The sequence below is a fragment of the Arachis ipaensis genome, chromosome B7, assembly GCF_059453495.1.
Source record: "Arachis ipaensis isolate K30076 ecotype BB chromosome B7, ASM5945349v1, whole genome shotgun sequence".
Taxonomy (NCBI): Eukaryota; Viridiplantae; Streptophyta; class Magnoliopsida; order Fabales; family Fabaceae; genus Arachis; species Arachis ipaensis.
This window is the reverse complement of record NC_142442.1, coordinates 9,836,977-9,856,274: the sequence shown is the minus strand read 5'-3', so window position 1 is coordinate 9,856,274 and position 19,298 is coordinate 9,836,977. Positions and strand designations below refer to the sequence as shown.

The 19,298-nt window shown below is 30.9% G+C and overlaps 1 protein-coding gene across 1 annotated transcript; it reads left to right on the top strand.

Moving 5' to 3' along the window:
- Positions 1-11,655: 11,655 nt before the first annotated feature.
- Positions 11,656-13,867, top strand: LOC107609702 (2-oxoglutarate (2OG) and Fe(II)-dependent oxygenase superfamily protein). Its single transcript, XM_016311719.3, has 2 exons — positions 11,656-12,713; positions 13,185-13,867. The coding sequence occupies exons 1-2, from the start codon at positions 11,763-11,765 to the stop codon at positions 13,455-13,457; spliced, it is 1,224 nt and encodes a 407-aa protein (XP_016167205.1). The 5' UTR covers positions 11,656-11,762; the 3' UTR covers positions 13,458-13,867.
- Positions 13,868-19,298: the final 5,431 nt, after the last annotated feature.

The following is a 19,298-nucleotide window of genomic DNA, read 5'->3' as shown; positions in this document are numbered from 1 at the left end:
TTTATAAATAAAGATTCAAAATATACAAAAATACCATCAAAATATGTTCCTAAAATCCAGGAAATGGAAGGAGAAAGAATGCTCGATTTAGACTGTAAAAAGAATGAAAAAGAAATTTTCGAAAACTGGTTAAATTCCTTCTTATTAGAAGCCTTTACTAATCCAAAACTTAGTGAATTGTCTGGAAGAGATATTTGGAATTACATAGGGTTTCATACTAAAGGAACTATAAGAGATTATATGACATCAATAGAAAACCAAATAATAGAAGAATTAGCAACAAAAACAACAGCTTATGATAAGATATTACATATAATGATGATTCTATATAAAGAATTTTTTGGAAAAAATATTATAGATCATAGACAAGAAGACTATAATAAAGAATATCAAGAAGCAAAAAATCATTTAGCTAATATTCAGATATATGATTTATGTAATGTGGAGTCATATATATGTGAATATAGAATACATTATTACAAATTAAAAGAAGAAGATAAAAATCATTATCTTAGTATGTATATAACAAAACTTCCATATCCTGCTAATGAATTTATAATGGGAAGATTTATAAGAGAAATAAATAGAGGGACAATTGAAAATAATTTTGGTGGAGCAACCTCTGCAATAAGAGAGGAAATAAAAGAACATTGTATGCAAGAAGCGATTCAAAAAAGATTTGCAAATATAATTAGAATTTGCTGTCAAGATAATGAAGAGATACCTCAAAAATATGGTCTTAATAAAAATTTTCAAAGAAAAAGAAAATATCAATTTAGAAAAAGAAAATACTATCCAAACTGGAGAAAAAAGAGGTATTTTAGAAAAAGAGATAACAATAAAAATAAAAGACAAAAAAATGACTATTGCCCAAATAAAAAAGAAAATTGTAAGTGTTGGTATTGCCAAGAAGAAGGACACTATGCAAATGAATGTCCAAAAAAAAAGGATAAAAAGGATCTTACCAAACAAATAGAAATTGCTAAGTCTTGTTTCATGGAACCATTAGAAGAATCCGATGATAACTTAGACTATATTTTTGAATATGTCTCAGAAACAGACTCAGAGACTGAGTAATAATGCCACATTTATTACTATAAAAATAACAGAAAAGTTTATAAATGCTTTCATAGATACTGGAGCAACATAATGCTTTGCTAGTACAAATATAAAACTTGATTGGAAAAAATTAAAGAAACCATTAAGAGTTAGAATAGCTGACAAATCAATACATAAAATTGACCAAAAAGCAGAGATGGCTAAAATTTTCATTCAAAATTATAGGTTCATTGTTCCATCTATATATATGTTAGATTCTGGAATGGATTTTATCATAGGAAATAACTTTTTAAAGCTATATCATCCATTCATTCAAGAATTAACATATATAGTTTTAAAAGCTCCACACGATTCTTCAATAAATCAAAAATCAAAACGTATAAAAATACCAACTACTACTATAGATAAGATCTTAAAATTTAAAATATTTTCTATTTTAGAAACATGTTATTTAAATTTATACTTTCAGATAAATATTCCAAAAAATAATCTTGAAATAAAGATAGAAGAACTTTTAGATAAAATTTGTGGTGAAAATCCTTTAGATATTAAAAATACAAATAAAGAATTAGTAAGCATTAAATTAAAAGATCCTACAAAAGAGATAAATGTTCCAAATAAAATTCCTTATTCTGCAAGAGATAGAGAAGAGTTCTGTTCTCATTAGAATGTAAAGGTCTTTTAGAAAAAGGAATTATAAGAATAAGTAAAAGTCCTCATGCGGCTCCAGCCTTTTATGTCGAAAACAATAATGAAATTAAAAGGGAAAAACGAAGAATGGTAATTAATTATAAGAAAATGAATGAAGCAACCATTGGTGATGCTCATAAACTTCCAAGAAAAGATTCTATTTTAGAAAAGATCAAAGGAGCAACTTGGTTTTCATCTCTTGATGCAAAATCAGGATATTGGCAACTTCGTTTAGACGAAGAAACAAAGAAATTAACTGCTTTTACTTGCCCAACAAAAGAATCAACAAGTGTGTTGCTCTATGAATGGAATGTATTACCATTCGGATTAAAACAAGCCACAGGTATTTATCAAAGATTTATGGAAGAAAATCTAAAAGAATTAAATGAATTTGTTTTAGTATACATTGATGATATACTAATTTTTACAAAATAGGATAAAGAAGATCATCTTCAAAAATTACTAATAGTTTTAGAAAGATGTAAAGAAAAAGGATTAGTTCTTAGCAAAAAGAAAGCAAGAATAACAAAACAAGAAATAGAGTTTCTTGGATTAATTCTATCCACTCAAGGAAAGCTAAAACTTCAACCAAATATTTTAGAAAAGATAAATTTATTTCCTAATAAAATAGAAGATAGAAAACAGTTACAAAGATTTTTAGGGTGTATAAATTATATTTCTGATCAAGGATTTTTAAAGAATATAACAGAATACACTAAAAGCTTATTTCCAAAAATAAGTACTAAAAAAGAATGAAAATGGGAAGAAAAAAATAGTATGCAAATTCAAAGAGTTAAAGAGTTATGTGAAAAACTTCCAGAACTTTATATTCCAGAAGAAAACGACTACTTAATAGTGGAAACAGATGCTTCAGACATAACCTGGTCAGGATGTCTAAAAGCTAAGAAAACTATAAAAGGTTTAGAACAAGAAAAAGAATCACTAGATTCTAAATATTCCCCAAAGGAATTACTTTGCAGGTATACTTCAGGGACTTTTACTCCAACAGAATAGAGATATACCACTCATGAAAAAAAAACTCTAGCAGCAATTAAATCTCTTAAGAAATGGAAAATTGATTTACTACCCAGAGAATTTACATTAAGGACAGATTTAAGTTATCTAACAGGTTTCATACGATATAATTTAAAAGTTGATTATAATCATGGACGATTGGTAAGATGGAAATTATTTTTGTTACAATATCCAATAAAAATTGAATATATTAAAGGTGACAAAAATGTTATTGCAGATACATTAACAAGAGAATGGAGTTCGTCTACAACGCATTAGATCAAGAAATTCAAAAATATGAGCAAGAGCTCGAAAAATGTAAGCATTGTCAGCAAATAAGGACACAGATCCAATCCCTCAAGAAGGCCATTGAAGCAATGAAATCAACACAACAAGCAAAACCATCAGAGTTCAGCCAGCTAAGCATGGTGGACAAATCAGGTGAAGAAAAAATTTTAGAAAATAAAATAATTGCTGAAATTATTAAAAAATCCACCCAAGATAAAAAATATTATGTAATTTATAATGGCCCCATGAAAGGAGTATATGATGCCTGGGAAAAAGCAGCACCATTCACACATCAATCAAGGATAATTCATAAAGGAGGGTTTTTAACACTGGAAGAGGCAAAGGAATCCTTCAGAGAATACGAAGCTCTCCATCCAGAGCAAACCCTAAAAAGAGCAGATAAAGCTCCAATTCAAACTCAGAGAACAGGGATAATAAGAAACATTCCTACAAGGGATGAAATCAAGGAAAAGAAAAGGATCTGTAGATCAAATCTCAGAGAAACCCTTAACATAGTCCTAAATTGGACTGAAGAAAAAAGGGCAATTTTGGGATATTATCCTATTGCCAAAGAACAGCTAACAAAGCTGGTTATATTTTCAGATGCTTCCTCATCTGACACCTATCAGTTTTTTCAGTATGGATTAATTGATAAAATTTTAATTTTTAATGATCTAAAAATTATTAGTGAGTTTCCTGTAGGATTCGTTGATGCAGTAAAGAGATTTAAAAATATGATTGACAATGTAAATCCAAGGGATATATCCCTAAAATTTACAAACAGTCAACCTATTTTTAATGAAGAAGAAGAATGCTTGGTTCCAGCACACCAAGTAATATTCATGTCCGTCTTCCCAGAAAATTTTCAACCAATTGATCAGATTCAAGATTTAACAATCTACAGTCATGAAGGAAGGCTAGCCAGCACATTAGCAAGGGTCTTTGAAAGAACTCAAAAATAACGAAGGAATCTCACACAAGGATTAATTATAAAAGTAGAAATACTTTGCTTGTGTCCAGTAAAAGAAATGAAATTGAAGAAAGAGAGATGAGACTCTTGGTAGAATTTGAATCAGCATTCTACAACTTATCTGGACTTTTAGAAAAGCTCCCTGAAGGGATAAAGAGGAATCTCTGCTATTTGATAAAAGACAGAGAAGACCACAAGTGCCAGCTATGTGCCTCAGAGATATCTGAAGAAAGCAATAATGAAATGGAATCAACCCACATGATGAAGGAAGAAGACAACGCATCTGAGGGTCACATGATAAAAGAGGAGGACAGTGCATCTGAAGCATCTCTCAATATTATTGAATAGTGACGTAAGCACTTAGGTCATAAAGCACTAACAATGTAGCTGGTGCAAGATAACAAACAATGACGTAAGCAATAACGTCATAAGAAGAGTAAGGATGGGAATTGTCCATCAAACCCAACTATTATAAATAGGTTATTCAGGCAATTGTAGAGGCATCAGACAATAGAAAGCAGGAGGCTAAGAGTACTCATATGCTAGGAGAGCAAGGAGGAAGCGGCCGAGGCGATTCTGTAGTCTGACGAAGAATTCCCTTAGGGAAAAATAATTCTAAACTCCCATCTGGAGTTAGTATCTACAATCTCCCCTCTGGAGATAAAAACACCTTATGTAAAATATACTAAATAAAGGAAGTTTTCCTCCAGAAAGGTACATCTTCATCCTAGTCTTTCAATTATGAATTATTTAGAAAGTTTAGAATTAACAGAAGAATCTGATTACTATAGATTAACTGCTTTATTAGATAATGAAAAACAGGTTGTTCTAAAAACATAATTAAATCTCAAATCAAATGAAAATTTTAATAAACAAAATCTTTTAAAAGAAGTTTTTAATAGAAAAAATATAATATACTATGAAAAAATTCAACTTGAAGCCCCTATAAAGATAAAATCCTCCAATGGAGAACTTGAAATAGCTTTGATAAATGATGAAGAATTGGGTAAACAGATTGAGAAAATTAAGGAACAACAAAAAAGATCTAAAATTGGATGGATTCATATTAGTACTATACAAGTCTTAATCAAATCTACATATATGAAAGGAATTAATTCACCAATAAGCTTAGCAATTTGTGACAAAAGAATTACTGATGACCCAATAGATCAAATAATTGGAATTGTTCATGGAAACTTGGCAAACGTAAATGTTAAATTCAATGCCCATCTTGGATATGCTATACCTTTATCAACTGAAAATCTTGGAAGATCTATAAGTTTGGCTTATAAATTTCACAGAAAGAATCTAATGGAACAAGATGATGAACCATTTTCAATTACATATGCAATAAATTATTCTTTAACAAATAGCCATCATAGTATAATATTTAAAAATAGAGAAAGAATTTATGTCGATGAATTATTTCAAAAAATTGTAAAAACAGAAATACCAAAATATAAAGCTATTGAAAACCCAGTTCTATTATTAAAAGAACCATCAGAAAAATTAGTTTCATCGAATTTTCAAATAAGAGAATCTAAAATTAATAGCCCTTTAAGTTTATCTAAGTTAAAGATTAAAGAAGAAAATTCTGAAATAAAAGAATTAACAAAAAAGGTCGAAAAATTAAATGAAACTCTAAACACTAAATTATGACAATAAATAAAGAAGAAATATATGTAACTTATCAAGACAAGAAACAAGAGCTCTTTGAAAGAGAAAATCGTTTGAATTATTTACAGTTTTCTGAAATAAATCAAAGAGCATTTGAAGCTCTAAAAATAATCTATGACAAGTTAAAAAGAGAAGTTGAAGAGCTAAAAAAATTAATAGAATCTTTAGAAAATAGTGATGAATCGATGATAGAGTTTGCAGAAATTCTAAAATAAATAATGAAGTATAAAAAGATTGAAAAATCAGAAAATAAAATAAAAAGAAAAAGGGCGAAAAAATTAAAAAGTAAAATAAAAGAGTATAAAAGGGAATTAAATAACCTTCGGATCGAAATTGATGATCTTATAATAAAAAGGATAGAAATAAGAATAAATATAAACAAGTTGGAATTAAACTTAAAAAATTTATAAATGCCTGGAAAATCATATTATGACTTAAAAGAATTAAAGCTGTTAATGGAGAATGAAGTTGAAAAATTAAGAAGGTATTTAGAAACAACAGAAAGTATAGAAATAAAAGAAGTTTTTGAGGATTTGAGAAATTATATTAAAGAAAAAGACAAACAGATAAAAGATTTTATATACAATAATCCATGCAAAAAAGAATATTATAAACTAAAACAAGATTGAAAACTATAAAAATAAAATCAGAATATACATCAAGGACTAGTAAAAAATTGGTATCATATAGTAGAAATGGTTGCAAACCAAAAATTGGTATCAAAACCAAGTTAACGATTAAGGGTAACACTTTCTCTTTAAGCAACACTTTTAGTGATACGCTTTTAAATCAATAACAACCACAAAATAAAAACGTCTTTACATAAAGATGAAAATGGCATCTTTACCGTAGCATCCTTTTAATATTAGCCACCAAGATACAGTATTAGGAGAATGTTATACGTGTATTTTAAATATTTTTTTAATTTAACATTAAAAATAATTAATAAAAAATAACAAATATTTATCATTATATACCATATAAAATGATTACCTTTTACAATAAAATATATACGAAAAATTCCTTATTTTATTGTCACATTGTTATTTTTATTTTTATCCTTATTTTTTATCTTTTATTAGATATACTCCATTATTGATATTTTGATTATTTTAACATTAAAAGAAAATAGTAAATAGAATATTACTAAAAAGAAGATATATTAAAAAGATAATTATATAATAACCAGAGACTTAAATAATAAGCTTGTTTGGGGGTGTTATTAAGAAAAAAAATTCATTTTAATAAAAAAGATTTTTTTAGTTTTTAATAATTTTTTAGTAATAAAAATAAAAATATTAAATATTTTAAAATAAAAATACATTAATTTATTATAAATAATTAAAAAATGGATAAACCTCATATATATGAATTCAATACAATCTAATTAGTTCAACAATAAGAAAAATACATCATTTAGTTAGAAATAACACGGTTAAAAAATTTCTATGTTACGGTTAAAAATTTTAGTACTATTTTTTAATAAATTTTGCATAACTCAAAACTCTTTTTCTATTTTTTTTTAATTTAATATCACACAATCAATTTAGTGATAACAAAATACATAATTTAGTTAGAAATGACATAGAATATTTTGGTAAAAAATACAAAAAAAAAATTTAAAGATTCTAAGTCCAAAATTTTAGCTCACTCAACCAGTAAAATACATTTAAATATATTTTTAAACAAAAAAATTATCAATTTGTTATAAATGACACAGAAATGACTAAACCTCTTATATATGAATTCAATACACCCAACTAATTCAATGATAAGAAAAATAATTATTTAATTAAAAATGACACGGTTAAAAATTTTGGTATCAAAATTAAGAAACTTATTGTTTCACAATTAAAAAATTTTGGTGCTATCTTTTGATAAATTATGTATAACTCAAAACTCATTTTCCTGTTTTTATATTCTTATCATTCTTGTTTCACCCTCTTAGTAGGGGTGTTCATAGGCGGGGTGAAATCGGGTTTGATGTGACTCAGACCCGATCCGAAATATATATCGGGCCTATTTGTTAGACCCGAATCCGGTTCTAAACCCGATGAAACCTACACACTTTCAGGCCAAATTATACTGGGTGAAAATCGAGCCGTTAACATTACCTTCTTGTAAGCTAGCATGTGAAAATATCCAAATTTCCAAAACTCCAATCATTATTTGACATGATAAAATTCACTTAAAAAAATATAACAAGAACCAACCCTTCTCTAAAATTAAAACATAACCACAATCAATACTAATATTGTCTAATAACTCCAAATATTTAAATCAATACAGATAACACAATATTATGCATTAGTCTAGTTAGTCTTATGCATTTTAAACATAAAATATTAACTTATAGTATTATAATGACTAATAACACAAAATATTAAGGTTTACAATACTTAAATTTCACATAAGAATAGCCATAATCCATCACTAATAACACAAAATATTAATTGTGTATGATAACTAAGTCGAGTTCAGGTAACCCGAGCTATGACCCGGACCCGACCCGAAATAATGACTGGGTCTATTTTTGAGACCCTTACCCGACCTTAAATCCGGTGAACTCACACAAAATTGTCCCCTAAAATGTTCGGGGCCGGGTCAGGTCTTCGGGGCGGACCGGATCATGTACACCCCTACCTCTTAGTAAGAATTTGTGTTACGGTTAAGAAATTTCAGTGTCAAAATTGAGAAACTTATTATGTCACGATTAAAATCTTTTAGTACTATTTTCTGATAAATTATGCATAATTATTCAAAACTCCTCCTCCTCTTATTCATCATTATCATTATCATCTTCTTTTTTTTCTTGTTCATCTTCTTCTTTTTTTTTTTATTCATTTTCTCCTTCTTGTGTCATTTTTTCAAAATTTTTCTTATTTTATCTTTTAGCAAGAATAAATACAAAAAAATCAAATAAAAAAATATATAATGCTATAAAACCACTAGAAAGAGGAGGAGAAAAAGAAAAAAAATGCAACACAACAGTAGTAACAATAAAAGAACGACAATGAGGAGAAAACACGCAAAAAAAAAAAAAAAGAAGAAATTCTAAGAAAAAGAAGATATTCATATTAAAGAGTGTGTAACGTTTGCGTTAGATTTTGTTGTTAAAAAGATTCAAATGTATAATGAGACTATTAAAAATTATAGTATATATGTTTAGTAAATTAAACTAAAAATGACTTTTAACAAGTACAAATAACAACAACTACATTTACCATTTATAAAATAATTTTTAAAATTTAAAAATAAGATAAAGTATATTTTTTATCCTTAAAATTTATTTAAAATTTCAAACATATCTCTAAATTTTATTTTATTTTAATTTTATCCTAAAAACTTTTGAATTACATCAAATATATATGTCCTTGATAGGCTCATTTTTTAAAAAATTTATGATCAATTCAGTAACAATTTTATAAAATAATTTTTAACACAAACAAATTAGATATAATTATCATGTATTATTATTGAATTAGTCTTAAATTTTGTGAAAATTTAGTTGTCTGAGATATATTTAATGTAAATTAAAAATATCAAAAATAAAATTAAAATAAAATAAAATTTTAAAATATTTTTAAAATTTTTAATAAATTTTAAAAATAAAAAATATATTTTATTCATAAAAATATTAAAATAAAATTAATATAAAAATTAGAGTAAAAAACTCTAATAAGCCAAGCCAAAAATAGTGTAACGTAAATACGCCAAACTGAAAATCATTTCAGCAATAAGCCAAAAGCTATTTTTATGTAATTCGAACCAGCTTGGTTCGAACTCCATTTCTACATAATTCGAACCAGCTTGGTTCGAATTACACACAAACACACGCACACACTAATTCGAACCAGTTTGGTTCGAATTACACACAGTAATTCATGGTATAATTCGAATTATGCTGTTAAAAAATTAATAATTTATTAAAAAAAATTTATTAAAAAATTTATTAAAAAAATATATATTTTTATTTCATACGTTAAAAAAAAGCTAACAAAATATTTAATTACGAGAGTTCTTTAAAATATTAATGAGCTATCAATTCGAATTCCATACAATACTTTTCTGTCCATTTTTAATAGTTCATGAATATTTTTTAATAAATTTTTTTAAATTATACTACAAAAAATATTTTATCCTATGCAAAACAATTTAAAAAAAATGGCTTAAAAAATGTTATGAGTACTATAAAAATTTGTAATGTTATAATAACTTAGGTAAATACATGCATGTACTCAAATTTTAAATAAAATATTCTACATAGTCAATAATAATTTAGAAATGAAAGAAAATATTTTATTCCATACAAAATAATTAAAAAATATATTTTATTCTATACAAAATAATTTTAAAAAATGACTTAAAAGATGTTATGAGTACTATAAAAGTTTGTAATATTCTAGTGATTTAGGTAAATACATGATAAAAATATTTTTTCTTTAATTTCTAAATTATTAGTGACTATGTGGAGTATTTCTTTAATGTCTTAAGTCATTAGGACATTACAAATTTTTATAGTATAGTACTTCTAACATCTTTTAAGGCATTTTTTAAATTATTTTGCATAGAATAAAATATTTTTTTATGGTATAATTTAAATAAATTTATTAAAAAATATTCATGATAATTTTTTAATAAAATTATTTTGTATTATATGGTGAGATATTACATGATTCGAATTACGCATAGGGAAGTTCGAATTACTCTTATTCAAATTATATGTTGAGCAATTCGAATTCTATACAATACTCTTCTGCCCATTCTTGATAGCTCATGAATATTTTTTAATAAATTTATTTAAATTATACCATAAAAAAATATTTTATTTTATGCAAAATAATTTAAAAAATGCCTTAAAAGATGTTAGAAGTACTATACTATAAAAATTTGTAATGTCCTAATGACTTAAAGACATTAAAGAAATACTCCACATAGTCACTAATAATTTAGAAATTAAAAAAAAAATATTTTTATCATGTATTTACCTAAATCACTAGAATATTACAAATTTTTATAGTATTCATAACATATTTTAAGCCATTTTTTAAAATTATTTTGTATAGAATAAAATATATTTTTTAATTATTTTGTATGGAATAAAATATTTTCTTTCATTTCTAAATTATTATTGACTATGTAGAATATTTTATTTAAAATTTGAGTACATGCATGTATTTACCTAAGTTATTCTAACATTATAAATTTTTATAGTACTCCTAACATTTTTTAAGCCATTTTTTTTAAATTGTTTTGCATAGGATAAAATATTTTTTGTAGTATAATTTAAAAAAATTTATTAAAAAATTTATTAAAAAATATTCATGAACTATTAAAAATGGACAGAAAAGTATTGTATAGAATTCGAATTGATAGCTCATTAATATTTTAAAGAAGTCTCGTAATTAAATATTTTGTTAGTTTTTTTTAACGTATGAAATAAAATATATATCTTTTTAATTTTTAAATTATTAATTTTTTTAACAGCATAATTCGAATTATACCATGAATTATTGTGTGTTCGAATTAGTGTGTGCGTGTGTTTGTGTGTAATTCGAACCAAGCTGGTTCGAATTATGTATGTGCATGTGTGTGTATAATTCGAACCAAGCTGGTTCGAATTATGTGTGTATGTGTTTGTGTATAATTCGAACCAAGTTAGTTCGAATTATGTAGAAATAGAGTTCGAACCAAGCTGGTTCGAACTACATATAAATGTGCATTGGTGGATTCATGAAACAATTTTCGTTTTGGCTTATTCACGTAAATTATTTTCTCCCTTGGCTTATTTTTATTTTTTACCCTAAAAATTAAATATATATTAATTAATATATAAAATTATATTATACATTTTTATTTTGATATTTAAACAATACAAGTAATTTTTGAAAAAAAATGTATATAACAATTTATTAAACTATAAATCTTTAAATAAATCTCAATATCACAACAGATTAATCTTTAGGCGGCTGAATTAGGATATCATAAATACAAAAAATTTTGGAAAAAGTTCTACCAATATGAATATATATCGTATACAAAATACATTTAATCATTCATTCGTATGTACGAAACTACGAACCCAAGATTCAAGAAACACGCCAATCTATTCAGTGTCGCACATTTCACGCACTTTTTTGTGTTTTCTCTATCTCACGTTATGGCCTCTTCAGCTCACAAGCACCACCACCTCTTCCCCAACCTCCACGGAGGAGCCACCACAGCACCACCACCAACTCCCTCGGCTAACCAAACCTCCCTCCTTTCTACTTCCGACGCCGCCGACGCCCTTTCCCGCCTCCTCCACCGCCTCCCACCAAACCTCTCTCTCCCCACTAACCGCCGTTCCGCCACCACCTCATCCTCCTCCCCCGCCGCCACGTGTCCTCCCTCCATATCCCTCTCTGACAACAGTACGGACATCCTTTCCTCCTTCTCCCAACTCGGCTTCGTGCAACTCACCGATCACTCAGTCCCCTCCGAACTCGCCACCTCGGCCGAGTCGGAATCGCTCGCTCTCTTCAACCTCCCTCGGGACCAGAAGGAATCTTCCTTCCCCAAGAACTGGCCACTCGGATACGAACGCGAAGAAGAAGACGAAGACAAAGACGAAGACGAAAACGACGATGAACTCGGACTCGGAATCGGCGAGTCATTCCGTCTTGACTCGTCCTGCTCCACCGAGTCATCAACCGAGTTGATTCTGTCATCTCTCCGCGAGTTCTCACTCTCTCTTGAAAAACTGGGCCTGAAGATCATCGACGAGTTAATGAAAGGTTTGGGCCTAGAAAACCCGATCGGGAATGACCCGACCCGGTTGTGTTCTATCTTATGGATTTCAGAAGATCGGCCCGGAAATAGACCCGAATATTCGGGCGGGTTTTACCCGTATGTGGTGGCCTTGCAGTACCAGATAAGGCGAGAGAAGACGTATTCATTGCTCTCGGATTCGGGTTGGGTGCACGTGGTGCCGCACGTGGACTCCATCTTGGTCACTCTTGGAGATATTGCTCAGGTTTTATATTTTTTTCCTTCTTTTTAGATGTTGATGCTGGTGATTTAATTATAAGTCAAGTGTCACATAAAATATAACAGAGCTCTTTTAATTGCTGTGTTTATTTTACAAAAACACTGTTGTGAAGTTGTTGCTTTTCTTTTGAATTTTTCTATTTTATTTTCTGTTTGGTTAGTGGCTTGGTTTAGGAGGAAAAGGTTACATGGTCACGTAATCGTGTTGACCATTTTAATTTTTAAGTCTTTATCGACTCTCAACCAAATAAAAAAAAAAAAAAGTCTTTATCGACTTGCCAATTGTTCTTTTTCTTTTGCCCCTTAAATATGTGTTAATTGAATTGAACATAGCTTTGAAAACTTTATCAAATTTACTGAATCATTTAATTAACTATTCGTAATATCATTTCCACATGAAGATAATAATATAGTCTAATTAAGCTTAATGTTGTGAATGTTATGTAACATGATTTAGGTGTGGAGCAATGGGAAGTTGAAGAAAGTGAGAGGAAGAGCAATGGGGGAAGCAAAAGAGTCACGTTGCATCACAATGTCATTGCTCATAACGCTTCCTACAGAGACCACTGTGGCTCCTCTTCTTTTTCTTGGCAACGAAGACCAAAAGGAAGAAAGCGATGAAGAACGTGAGCGTGTGTTTCACTCTTTTGACTTTGAGGACTATGCTTGGAGAGTCTACCATGAACGCCTCCTTTTCAAAGACCCACTAGATAGGTACCGTCTTAATTAAATTAAGCTGGATTTTGGTTACTGTCCTGAAATAGAGATAAAAAGTGAGACTAATTAAAATATGGCCTCAAAATAAATATGAAAAAACCAATAATTAGGTAACAATGTCTCGCTATCTCCAACGTTACTATTTCAGGCCAGATACCAAAAACTAGCTATAAGTTGGAGTTGTCTTTTCCCATCTTATATAATGATTTTTTTGGTTCAAGTCCTAAAACAGGTGGTTTTTTTTATTTATTTATTTTTAAAGCAATTTGTGTGCTTGTGTGAGGTATGAGGGTTTTTACCTTTTTTAGTTTGCTTTGAATTTTGGTTGGATGGTGAAGGAAAAAGAAAACAGAAATGAGAGGACTTGGTTGTGATGAGATGTATATGTTCCATTTATTTATTTATTGGATTGATTTTGAAGTATTTTAGGATCTTATATTCTTATTGGTGCTTGAACTTTATTTTCAAGTAGAAAATGAATAAATCTTACTACTACTTTGTCAAGCTTATGCCAATCTTGGGTAGGCAGCGCCTACAATTTCCTCTTTCAATAAAATGTATACTATCAACATAAAGGAGGAAAAACACATGAACTCAGAGGGTTGTGGAGAAGTGTTTTTCTTTTCTTATGAATTTTGGGGGAAGCATGATGGGGAGTAGAGCTGTAGAGTCATTGTGGAAAGATGATAAGTTGATTAAAGTCCATTATGGTTTAGGATCCAGAATACTTAAAAAAACCGTGTGCGCACTAATATGGGCCATTACTTATTAGGATTTTTCAATAAAAAAATCAAATATTTTATAATAAGATAATCAAATTTGTTATTCTTGTACACCAAAAAAAAAATTGTTATTGCTGAATAATTAAGTTTTTAAAAATAGTATAATATACACTTTTTGTGAACACTCAATATATATTTTTGGGTAAAAATTTATATGCATTTATCTTTATATGAAATTGTTAATTGAGACTTTTTAGATGATAATTTAGTTAAATTTGTCAAATAATCCAATATTTTTAACTATTAACTTCACGTGTGGAGGCATATATCTATATATATAATGGAAGTTTTTTCCCTTTCTATTTAGGCTTTCAGCTGCAAAAACTGATGCTTATGTGAACCTTGGTTTAACAATATAAGTGGATTAGCATGGTTTGATTAACAATATATCAACTTCTATTTAATGCTATTGCAAGCAAAAGCACTATGAAAGTATGTATTAGTTTTCCTATAGAATATAAGAAATCACATGCTGCAAATTTGACTTAAAAAGGATATTATTATTATTATTATTATTATTATTATTATTATAAACAAAACTCTAAACTCTCCTGATAATTATTTTAAAAGGTAACGAGACTTTTAATAAAAAAAATATCATTTTTGGCTCTTAATCTTTATTTTTGTGAGACTAATTAGTTTTTTTATTAATATTTTTTCTCTGTATTAATTAGTGGAATAAACCTATATGACATATTAAACTGTTGATTTATCCATTAAGAACCAATTAGAATTGACAAATTCTTTTTTTTTTGTTGGCATCCTCGTTATCTTTTAAAGATAATTCATAATTGTCAATACCGTTTAGTTTTTTTTATATATTTTTTTGTTACTTTTTTTTAATACATTAGCTAAATTTACAGTGTAAAACCAAGAAATATTAGTGAATTTTAAATTATTTTTATTTATAAAAATTAAATAGATGATAAATTAGTGATTAGCATATTATATAAGTATGTACTGGAGAGAGATCATTGATAGAAAAGTTAATCAGTCTCACGAAGTTTAATATCAAGGGTCGAAAAGGATATTTTTTTTGTCGAAAGACTCAAAGTCGTTCGAAAAAATTTTTAGGAGCCGGATGGATATTCACTTTTATTATTCACTTTTATTATTTGTACAATGTGTATAATGAGCTATTTATTTGGCTCAATATGAGTTAAAAAATGAACATCCAGGATAAAATACTATTAATTTCTCAAACATAATACACCCATACTATCCAGAATAACCATCCGAATACCAGGGATAATAAACATCTGATATCCTACTGAATTGAAATCGAACATTCCTATACCCCCATTGTATACATTATACAGATATTCCATTGGCTCCCTATACTTCCTCTTATTATTATTGTCAAAATTATTTTTTTTTAATTACTTAAAAGTTAATTATGACATAATCAATTCTGCAAACCCACGTTTATTAATTATAGGATGTGTTACGTTGGGTAACCGGAGATTAGTGGACTGGACTTGTTGGGTTAGCCCAATCGTTTGAGGAAGGAAGCCTCCGAGCGGGTTTGCACCTTGGGCCCCGTCTGACTTGTGCGTGTGAGAAAATGGGAGGTGGTACCTGCAAAGACACTCCGATGCCTAAGTTAGCAAGGGTGTAAGCAGGTCTAAAGAGTATTGGGACTTAGCGATACCTGAGGGGTGTCAGTGTATTTATAGTGGTGAACCAATAACCACCATTGGAGTAGTTCCACCTTTTAAGGAGGATAACCGTCCCTTTATCTTAGGAAAGTTGGGATATGGCTCCAGGAAGTGGGTTGAGAGATTTTAGGGGCAGTTACTTATTTGAATGAGTGTTATCTGCCAACTAATCTTCGTCCCCGACTTCTTTAGAGCAAGTCGTGGTAAGAACCGACTTCTTGAGGGAAGGTCGGTGCAAGGTGAGGGTCAATCCTTTGGATTATGTCTCTCATTTGGTCCTGGGTCTTAGCGTTGGGTCAGGGCATGAACAGTGTCCCTACTCGAGCCCAATCTCTTTTAAGAGTTGGGGTCGAGTATTTTAACTCGGGTTTGTAGCCGACCTGGTGAGGAACCGACGTGATTTTTCAGAACCGACGTGTTTTAAAGTTTCTCAACAGTTGCGTCTAATCAAAACGTCGCGTCCGTTAGGAATTTGCGTATTCACACGCGGGGATCAGTTACATTGGTAACGGTGCACTTCTTTAATGACGTCCTCCGTTTTTACCATTATGCCCCTAACGTATTTATAAATACTTTCCCTCTCTTTCTTTGTTTCGTTTATGAAAACCTTCGCATTTGCCTTCTTCATTCAAAAAGAAAAACTCTGTTCGCGAGGACTCCTCCTCTTTCTGAGCCATCACTGCCCCTACCCTCTTTTTCAAGAAAAAGTTAGTTCTTTTTCTGCTCTCTCTTTACAAAATGCTTTCGTTTGCATATTTTCGTTTTGAGAGGAGGGTTGACTGTAGGCTTAGTGACTCTGTTTTGTTTGAGGATCTGATCACAGGCCCCTTAGAGACCCTGCTTTTGATCATTTTTCCTTTTTCCTTTGTAGGTTTTGCTATCCTTTTTATATAGGGAGAAAATGTCTTCTCTAGAGTCCCTTGCTCAGTGAGTGGATGTCACGGTTCTTGGGGAAGAACCTTTGGTAGATACCGACTACATCACTGATCTTCGCACGCATCATAGGATCTGTGCTTTTGATGAAGACGAGCCAAAATATGAACCGATTGCCCCAGGTCCAGAAGACCGAGTTTGCTTTGGGAGGGCTTCTGATGAGGACCCTATTTCTTTTTTATGTATGAGAGTCTTTTCACTCGACTGGGAGTGTTTCTGCCTTTTTCTGCTTTTGAGGTTTCTGTTCTGCACCATTGCCGTGTCGCTCCTACTCAACTTCACCCCAACTCTTGAGGTTTTTTGAAGGTTTACCAACTTATCAGTCAAGCCTTAGATTTTCCGACTTCTTTGAGGATTTTATTTTATCTTTTTCATATGACCAAGACCTTTAGTGGGCAGAACAATAAACAACAGTGGGTATCTTTCCGGGCTATTCAGGGTCGGAGAGTTTTCAACCTTTTTGATGAATCCTTCCATGACTTCAAAAATTTCTTTTTTAAAGTTCAAGCTGTAGAGGGTCACCACCCCTTTTTCCTGGATGAGAATTTTGTTCCTCGTTTTCCTTTATACTGGTTGGAGGCTTCTCCTGTGGAGAAGTATGGTTTGGATGATTTAGACGAGGTTGAAGAGGTTGTTGTGGGGTTCCTCTGAGAAGTTTGGGGGAGAGCCCCTTATCTTGATACAAAGAAGTTCCTTCAGGGGTCTCCGACCTTTGTACAGACTCAATTAGGTAGATATGGTTATTTTTTATTTTGCTCCGACTTGTTTGATTTTGCTCCGATTTGTTTTAGTTCTAATTCTGGGATTCTGACTTTCTTGCACCTTGTCTTTTTCAGAAATGGTAAAGAAAGCTTCTGCCTCCTCTTATCAAAAAGTTCAAGATGCAAAGAAAAGATATCGGGCGAGGGCCACTGGCAATCTTCCTCCTCCTCCCCCTCCCCTCCTCCTCATAATTTGGGGACTTCCTCTCGTCCCCTTGTGGTATCCTCTTCCTCTACTTCTTCTCTTCCTTCTCCTCCTCCTCCGCCCCGATCTTCTCCTGAACCCAAGAAGAAGAAGCGAAAGACTTTTGGCTCCTCTTCCAGGGCTACATTCGATGGTCTCCAATTTGTCCGAAACTATATTTTTCCTCATTCATCCATTAATATGGATGATGCTATGGTTCGGAACCATCTGAATGTCATAGTTCAGGGGAGTATCAGGGCGGCTGGGGTGTGTACGAGACTCCTGGATGTTTTTGAACATACTCCCCTTAGCTCTTTGGGTTCGGCCCGAAAGGTTGAGGAGCTCGAGGGGAGAATTTCTTTATACCAGGAGGAGGAGAAGAAGCTAAAGGAGGAGGTTGCCAAGTTGAAGGAGGAGAAGGATCGTGGTCGAGAGAGGGAGAAGAAGTTGATGGGCCAGTGTGCCATGGCGGAGGGCCTTAAGGAGAAGGCGGAGCAAAATTATGTTAGGCTCTCTGTGGAGAATTTAGATCTTAAAAAGGAGCTTTCTGGGTGTCGGGACGCTTTTCAGGTCTTGGAGGATTCCATTGCTGAGGGAGCGGAGGAGGCATGGAGGATCTTTAAGGAACAAGTCGGGGTCATTGCTCCCGACCTAGACCTTTCTCCCTTAGATCCTGACAAAATCGTAGTGAATGGCGCAATTGTCTCCCCTCCCCGACCTGAAACTGACTCCGAGTTAAAAACTTGGGGGCAGAGGATAATGAAGTCTCCTCCTCGGGGAGACGTTCCGAGTTCTTCAGGGGTTCCTTTTGAAGTTCCTGACCAGCCTGCTCTGACTTCTTCTGATGCCGTTCCGACTCCTGCTGTTCCGACTCCTGGTGGTGATGACATTCCATCTTCCAATTAAATTATGCTGGCTATATGGGGCCTGGCCTGTGGGTCCCCCATTTTATAACAATTTTTCTTTTTTATGTTTTTATTCTGTGGTGGTAGCTTGCTGACAATTTTTTGGCCTCTTAAGGCCATAAACAAAATATTAAAAATACCCTTTTTTGGATAAAGGTTCTAGGTTATGTTTGTGTTGTCCTGCATGCTTTCTGTTTAGGTTTTGAAAACCTTCTTTGATCTTTTTGGAAAAACTTTTACCTGGACTGACTATCCTATCCTTTGTCTAAGTTATCTTTGAACTTTTCTCAAAGTTTTGGGACAATTTCCGCCTTAGGTTTTTCGATGGGCTTACTTGTCTATTTTTTATATTCCTCGTACTCAATTTGCTTTTATTGAGTTTCCGAACTTAGGCTATTTTTGCGATGCATTTCATTTCTCCTTGGTTTTCCGACTTATTAGTCGGCTATCTTCCGAGTTCTTTTATGATCTACTTTTATAACCTCTTTACGCCGACTTGTACCTCGTCGTTTTATCCTGACGACCATCTAGGTCGATTCATGGGATTTTCATGCTTTGTCGAGTTTAAGCCGGCGCGTTTCATAGAAAGAGTAAAAAAGTGAGAAGAAATCTATAAGAGATATAATAAAAA

Bases quoted from the DNA above. Each gene is read 5' to 3' on its own strand.
- LOC107609702 (XM_016311719.3), top strand. From the start codon at position 11,763: ATGTACGAAACTACGAACCCAAGATTCAAGAAACACGCCAATCTATTC. The intron at 12,714-13,184 runs GTTTTATATTTT...AACATGATTTAG, and splicing joins CTCTTGGAGATATTGCTCAG to GTGTGGAGCAATGGGAAGTT.